This window comes from Saccostrea echinata, unplaced genomic scaffold (genome assembly GCF_033153115.1).
Source record: "Saccostrea echinata isolate AGI-Se365-2 ecotype Australia unplaced genomic scaffold, CSIRO_AGI_Sech_v1 ptg000054l, whole genome shotgun sequence".
Lineage (NCBI taxonomy): Eukaryota > Metazoa > Mollusca > Bivalvia > Ostreida > Ostreidae > Saccostrea > Saccostrea echinata.
In genome coordinates, this window is record NW_026889803.1 from 38,503,057 (window position 1) to 38,511,712 (window position 8,656).

An 8,656-nucleotide genomic window follows, 5' to 3' on the forward strand; every position below is an offset into this window, starting at 1 on the left:
GAAATTTAGTATAGCTTGATGATGTAAATATCGGTGCAGATAATTGATTTTGTTGTGTGTTATCACTCAAATATCTAATATGTTGACGGCGAAACCTTTAGGGCGAGCGCAGATGCCTATTATTGGATACCTATCCAGTTTTAACTTAGATCCGCCTCTTCAAACCGCACGAGACATTTTGAACGTCTGTACTGAGATGTCACATGACGTCGTGTGCAAGTTGCATTGCCAAAACGAAGTCTGAGAAGTGCAAATGAATCAAGGTCAGTTTATTATTTGGTGAACTTTTTCTTGTTACCACGAGAACGTAGTTAGCAGCGAGATGGCTCCAAAGGTTATTGCAGAAAAAAATTTGTTTGGATCAATGTGCACAGTCGGAATTTTCTCTTCGCCCATAAGAGCTCTAAGTGCGAGTGGCGCTTTGCGCAGCTAGCTATAAATAAAAACATTCGATGTGAAAATGTATTCATTTACAGTTATACATTGTATTTATGCTTGAGATAAGGGATTCCTATGTATTCACTTACAATAGCCGCTCTCTTGCTCTCGAATTTTTTTATTGGATGTCCCAAAATGAAATAGCTGTTGTTAACAATTTAAAGTCAATTAAAAAATCTAATACAATCTAACCACCTTAAAAATAAAAATGAAGTGATTCCCTTCATATCCATGATATCAGTTACTCGAAAATACAGATAAATTGAAGAAAAAATGTAAAATCCATTGATTGAAAGGCCTGCACGTAGAAAATATGGTTGGAGGCAAAGTCACGGTTGACTGAATTTTTTACTGCTGTCTGATTTCTTGTACACTTTAGCAGGAACAACCTTCAAATTTCAATCATTTTCTTCATTTTCTGTAGATATATTTTCACAAATTCTGCAGTGACTACTAAAAAATTTGTCCAAAGTATATAGCTTTCGATCATTTAATATTTCTGAATATTTTATAAGAATTTTCAAATTTTTAATGACATTTCATTAAATGCGTTTTGCAACTATCCTAGATTTGATTATTCATAGTGGGAACAACCATTTGACTCGGTAGACCTAAATAGTTGCACCCGAATTAAAGGGCTAATCTTGTATATATTAATTGTACAATAGGACTGGCGGTAAATTTAGATTTTGCTTTCATGTTGCTGTGGTGTATTTGCCAGAAGAATCACAGTTTTTTTATGTCACGCCCACCTTTTGGCATCAAGCCATACTGTGTCAAGACCTTGACTAATGAATGAATGATGTCAATTTCAAGACCAAGGCAATGGCTGATGAATGAATTAAGTCAACATTTTAAATTTCAAAAATACTAACATTATTTAGCTTGTCGGTGTCCGCTTCATAAATGGTTCTGTATGTTTTCTCCGCGTATCCTTAATCAGTAAATGATACGTCCTATCTCGAATTCTCATTTCTCGTCTCCAAATACATATAGCAATTTCACATCAGAAGTCCCCGCATTTTTTTTTACTTCCAATACCATTTCAAACTTTCATTAAAATGTCACAAATCATATCATTTTTTTCTGTACGCCGATTGCCATAAAGAAAAAGTTCAATGCCGATGTTTCCCATATCCATCCCCCCTTTTTTCAAAAAAAAAACGATCTAGAAAGATAAATTTTCTTTCAGAGTTGACGGCTTGAACATAAAAGCCTACAATCGCTACCCCTATACCTGTACCTGAAAAAAATCATGTTTTCTGCGTCTTCAACATTTCAAAGGTACAATATCTTCACACGTACCAATTCCGATTTTTTTTATCAACGACTTGTAGTAGCAGTGCCGCAGTAAAGTATGATCCTTGCAGATGGAGACAGCTATTTATACAGACTCCGGACCGTGTCTTGACACCTCGTAGTAGGCGGTGCTATTTATCAACTCGCTTTTCTCTCATTGGTCCTCTGGTACAAGTAACTGACACAATAGATATTAATTGGTTAGCTGTAAATACACTCACAGTTTTTATTCACTCGGGGCTCCGCCCCTCGTGAATGAAAAACTGTGAGTGTATTTACAGCTAACCAATTAATATCTATAGTGTAACTATAACATATACCCCAAATAATGATTATTACAATATGCGTTATTACATTTTAGTGTGAATCTCGACATATTATGTGTATGAGCTCATGACACTGTACTTTTAAACTGTATGATATACAGTAACTGTTACCACACAAAATGAACTGAAAGAATTATGTACAGTGCATATGTTAAACTTCGCACACATGCTGTTCTTTCCAATGCATGACTGAGAGAAAAGACCTTTGGCTTACACATTGCTTATCATTACGTCAAGAGAAACAGAGCACTTTCTTTCTTGTGATAACAGATTTAGACAAAGTCGGAATGATTTGTAAGGTGTTGTTCCTATTTTTTCTGGTAAGAGTGTCGTTGGCAAAAACATGCGAGAAAAGACTTGATCACATTGAAAATATTATTGACACCCTGATGTTGAGACTTGAAGACAAAAGCGACACAAACGACAAAACAGGAACCAGAAAAGAACATTTTCTTGAAATGGAGCCTGGAAAAGAAAACCAAGGCTTGAAGAGAACAGTTTTACAACTACAGGAAATGATATTTTACTTTAACATTCAAATGGACAAAGTGATGACCAGAGTCTCAAAACTAGAGTCTACAAACCAGCGACTAAGTGCACGACTAACAGCTATGGAAAATAAACGTGATTATAAAGTATCTGAAAAGGAAAAAGATATGAACACACTTTTTGGCAAAAATGTGAAGTCTACGGAAGACATTACCTTGAAAGAAAACATTTTGCAAAGTTCACCAACAAAGGGCGAACAATTTATGAAAGCACGATGGAATTTTCCAATGACTAACAATAAAAACCAACCAACCAAATTTAAATCCTCCCAGAAAACAAATCCATTCATGAACAAGACCCAAAATGTATCTGTGGAGAAACGTCTTTTAACAGGTGAGAATTGTACTCCTAAGGCTTCTAAATATTCATTAACATTCTCACATGAACATTCTCATAAAGTTTCTGTCATAAATATTAATCCTCTGCGACAATGTTGATGAAGCGATGCAGGAAAAAGTGTTTATATGTCAATAATCAAATTAAAGACCGATCAGGTCCTGATACCACAAGTAATGTCCAACTTAAGCTCAAAGATATTGTGTATCTTTAAAAGCTGGATAAGCTTTATTTGATGCATGCTACAGTGCTGCATTTGACTGTCCGGCACGGTAAATCGATCGGTAGAGTGCTCATTCTATAGTTAAAAGGTCTTGGGTTTGCGTTCTGGTCGCAACAAATTTAAGTTGATAAGAAATAGGTTGCAACCTAGCACTTGGTACAATTGTGGGTCTTTCACATGTAACATAAAACAGAGAGGCCCCGTGTCATAGCAGGTTGATAAATGACAATAAAGAACCTTCATTGCTTAATTGCCTTGAGTGTCGAGTAAAGGTCTAAAGGATCATTCTCTATAAGGTCATTTTCCGGCCTACGATAAAATCAGTTAAAAATGTGATTTTATGTAACTTTAATCATTGTATTTTATGTTTTTAATGGGGTTTTGTTTCAACATCAATCACCGAAGTCACGTGATTTAGAGATCACAAATGGCTGTCAAATAAAGAAATATTGATAGATCTATTTACATCAAGCATGTTTCTAAATGTAAATAATCAAAAATTATTTATTTATATCAGAAACATATCAAACTTAAGTAATAAATACAAAGATTGTTTCATCCAAAGAGTAAGATAATTTTTAATGATGAGAAATTTGATGCGTTCCCATTTTTGCATATTTTAAATGTAAATCACTACAAAATTCACATCATATGATCTTAAAAAATGCTTAATTTTCATTTAGTTTAAAGTATTACTTTATATAAGTCTATATTGTAATTGTCTATTGTATTTTTAGATGTGCTACCTATTTTACGCATTAAACGCACATATAAGAAATATTAATGTGATTTCGAAGCATCCATTGAACTATCAAAGTTGTGTATCAAATGTTGAAAAACACTCAAGGGAATCTGTTTGTGTTTGAATAAATATTAAGTGATGAATTTAACAAAATAAATTCTAAATTTACAAAAAATAAAGAATCCATTAACGAACAGGATGAAAATATTAATGTAATATTAACTAATCGTTTGAGCAGTCAGTATATAAGACTAGTTGTATTAAAAATATAAAATGAAATAACATCGTAAGAATTGCTTTGATTTTATTTAATTACTACGGAAGCGTATTAGTGCCACTTAATATTTTTTTTAGTTGGTAATTCCAACTTTAAAGTTGGTAATTCCAACATTAAAGTTTTCTTTTCAAACTTTAAAGTTGGAATTACCAACTTTTTAGTTGGAATTTCCAACTTTAAAGTTGGAAAAGCCAAGATTAAAGTTGGAATTACCAACTTTAAAGTTGGAATTGACAACTTTAAAGTTGGAATGTCCAACATTAAAGTTGGAATGTCCAACTTTAAAGTTGGAAAAGCCAAGATTTAAGTTGGAATTTCCAACTTTTAAGTTGGAGGAATTTTCAACTTTTAAGTTGGAGGAACTTTAAAGTTGGAAAAGCCAACTTTTAAGTTGGAAATTGCAAGATTAAAGTTGGAATTACCAACTTTAAAGTTGGAATTACTAACTCAAAAAAAATATTACGTGGCACTAATACGCTTCCGTAAATTACGCTTGTAAAACAATATATTTAATTAAAATGCTCTCTAAGCTATAATACACAAATATATGTATAAAAACTCAAGTTCTTGCACCCCCCCTTTTTTTACCTGCACTCCAGAAAAACGGGGATAGTTTTTTAACAGCTCCTTCCACTACACATATCAAAAGTTTTATATATCCATGGACTAACAGACTTCTACAATATCCCAGGTACAAAATGGGCCCTTAGGGTTTGACGCTCGCTTCGAACTTTTGAGACACGAGGGTTCAATTCTTGTTCCCGGTGCCGCGTAAAAAACTAAGGTGTTTAACCCGGTTATTGACTCATCCTCTGCAAAATCCTAAGCATTAAAAGTAAATTTAAAGTCTAGGATCTGTTGGATATTACCTTAAAAAAAGAGGTCCTGTCCCACGTTAGACGTTGGTCAATAATGAAACGCCATGCAAAAATCAAAATTGTGACACTTCACGTAAAGCGGATCTCTCTATCTGGGTAAAAAATTCTAAAATGGCATAAAAAATCACATGTGACCTTTAGGAACCCTTCTCTCCCTTGGCATTTAATTTTCTAAGACAGAATCGCTGTTTTTGTAGCTAATTATCGTACCAAAGATGTGTGTTGCATCCTGAAATACGAATATATTGAGTCCTCTCAATACCTAGGTGGCAGAAAAGACTTAGATCTTACGTCACTCATACGGAGAAATTTGAGGGTTCTTTTGAAGGTCGAGGCGAGAATTCCCTATCTATAAAAGTTACTACGTGTGTACCTATGGAAAAATAAGTTAATAACACAAATAGAAAATGTATTTTCCCTCTACAAAATAGACAGCTTATAATTTTTAGTACTAACAGATATGCGGTACTTTGAATAAATACAAAAAAAAAACAGCATAGACACACTAAACTTTAATAATAAAGAAAAATTATAAATAACATAGTCAAACCTAATAATATTAATTTTTTATTTTATTTCTTATGGCACGTCAGACGTTACAATATTTGATCTTTTCCATTTGTATTGAATAATTTTCCATTTGCATTCTATAATTTTTCAATTGTATTCTATAATTTTTCATTTGTATTATTTATTTTTTATTTGTAATGTATAATTTTTCATCTCTATTGTATAATTTTATTTGAATTCTCTATTTTTTTTTTCATTTGTATTGTATATTTTTTCATTTGTATTCTATAAATTTTCATTTGTATTGTATAATTTTACAATACAAATTTAAAATTATACAATACAAATGGAAAATTTTTTGGAATATAAATAAAAATTATACAATACAAATAAAAATATAAAATACAAATGGAAAACTATACAATACAAACGGAAAATTATAGAATACAAATAAAAATTATACAATGCAAATATAAAATAAAACAATGCAAATGGAGAATTATAGAAAACAAATAAAAAAATTACTATACAAATGAAAAATTATAGAATACAAATGGAAAATTATACAATTCAAATGGAGAAGATCGAATACTGCAACGTTTACATGCCATAATTTCTAGCGGACAGTGCAATGAGACGTCTTTATTTGTAATTTACCGTTCACGTTAGCTCAGTCGGTAGAGCGCTCGTGATCGGGAGCTCGTGAGTTCAAATCTCGGCCGCGACTGACCGAAGTCGATAAAAAATGGGTAGCAACTGTTCCTTCGCCATGCGCTTGGCACTTTGAAGTGAAAGTTGCGGGTCCTTCGGATGAGACCTTAAAAACCGAGGTCCCGTGTCACGGCAGGCGTTGGCACGATAAAGATCCCTCACTGCTCAATGGCCCTGAGTGCCGAGTAAAGGTCAAAATTTGAAGCCCTACACCGGTATATGGTGACGTCTCTATATGAGTGAAAAATTCTCGAATGGGACGTTAGACAACATACAATCAATCAATCAATCATTTGTAATTTCATAACATCCAGTTTTTCCAGTCCTTTGATTTTAGATTTTTTTAGTAAAAAGTCGACATTTTTCGAGAAAAAATGCATGGCTTATATTAATTCTTGTTAAGTTAACAGAAACATGAACTCAAACTGAAAATTTATTACATGAAATAATCTACATAAGCTGATAGCCTTCACTGAGAGTAATTAGCTTTTCCTGAAAATATCGCAAAAATGAAGTTTCTATTTACATGTCATAACCACCTTTAACCAAGTTCATAATCTGATAATCAATTTTTATATTTATAAGAAGTTTGTATGCAAATTTTAGTGTTGGTTAAAGGTGGTTATGACATGTGTAGGAGTTGCCTAACATACCCACCCTCTTAGGTTTTCCCATTACCCTAATACTTTGTGACCCTTTAGGTTTAGGTTATATGACAGACTTCAGTGATATTTGTTCATTAAGCGTAAAAGGTCAGATTCACTCATATTAAAAAGGATCCAAACCAAATTACAATGTAGTACACATGTAAGGCTTCTTCTGTAAAAATGCAATTTATAGTCTAAAAGTCTAATTCATGCTTTGGATACTGCATTTGATCGCCATTCTTTGTTTTTACAATATCTTTTAGGTGTCCAGACAACAAACCCTCCATTTCCAACCGGTGTAGCATTCTCTGCATATATATCTTCAGGCGAGAAAGAAATATCGCAAGACCACACGATTATATTTGACGTAATAGTGACAAACATAGGCAACCATTATAATCCACATTCCGGAATATTCACGGCTCCACAGCATGGTGTGTATGTGTTTACATGGAACCTTTACTGTAAATGGGATGGCTATATGTTTTCACAGGTTCTTGTCAACGCTAATGATGTTTCGGCCATGCGTACATCAGGCGAGGGTGCAACATCTATTAGAACTACAACAGGAGTTGTGGTGGTAGAGGTAAATCAAGGTGACGTGGTGTTTGTCCGCATCCATCCTACTCAGCCTCACAGCGGAACTCTCAAGAGTGATTCCAATTGGAGGTCGTCGTTCAACGGATGGAAGATTTACTAAAGTAAAAAAAATATGTAAAAATGGGAAGAGAAAAATAAATCTTTAGAATGAAAAAAATATAATTTAAACAACATGTAAAAAATGGGAAATGAAAAATAATATTAATCTTTAAAGAAATTATCAATTCAAAAAAGAGTGAAATGTTAAACGCAAAGATAACGAACAGTAATAGATCTCAAAACAGCTACAAGCAATACTTTGTGAACAGGGCAGGAAACACGTCCATGGACCCCTGGACATTCAAGAAGTGGAATCGGGTGCCTAGGAGAAGTATATATCATCTGTTGAACGGTCATTATCGCCATTAGACGAATATATATATAGATATAGATATAGATAGATAGATAGATAGATAGATAGATAGATAGATAGATAGATAGATAGATAGATAGATATAGTCTATGTATATATGTGTGCGTGGGTGTGTGTCGATCAGGTAAACGGAATAATCCGTAGTCAAAAGTATAAAAACTGGTATGAAATGTCAATCAAAATACGACCCATTGATAGGTTGTAATTGCAAACAAGATCGAAAATAAAATAGAATTTTCGTAATGCTGACTTTAAACGTGGCGGTTAAAATCCCTGTGACATCAGCTTATTGGTCCGTAGTTTCACGGGCAGGAACACGTTAAGTTCCTTTACAGTACCGTTGTCAGAGACCTTTAAAGCTAAGTACTAAAACTGGTTCGTTGTCATGACCTCACAGGTGAGGTTAAGATAATGCTCGTCCGGTGTCATTCAAAACATACAAGAATTTTTACTGAATGCATAAAAATTCATGTTTTTGTTCAATTCCAGGAATAAACTTAAATATTGGGGAACAGATACAGCATTCAGTATTCACGACAAACATTCATGTCTCTGTTGTCCAAAATATATTCCGAGTAGTTTTGATTGGCGAACACATACCATGTGTACAGTATACACTTACTAAAATATCAGCAGTGCCCAAAAAAATCATGATAGACATACTGAATAGTATGCGTTTTATTTTACTATTCGTTAAATGTGAAGATA

The 8,656-nt window shown here is 33.3% G+C and overlaps 1 protein-coding gene across 1 annotated transcript; it reads left to right on the plus strand.

Moving 5' to 3' along the window:
- Positions 1-2,466: 2,466 nt before the first annotated feature.
- LOC133171755 (caprin-2-like) lies at positions 2,467-7,655 on the plus strand. Its single transcript, XM_061306551.1, has 2 exons — positions 2,467-2,945; positions 7,200-7,655. The coding sequence occupies exons 1-2, from the start codon at positions 2,522-2,524 to the stop codon at positions 7,634-7,636; spliced, it is 861 nt and encodes a 286-aa protein (XP_061162535.1). The 5' UTR covers positions 2,467-2,521; the 3' UTR covers positions 7,637-7,655.
- The last annotated feature ends 1,001 nt before the right edge of the window (positions 7,656-8,656 follow it).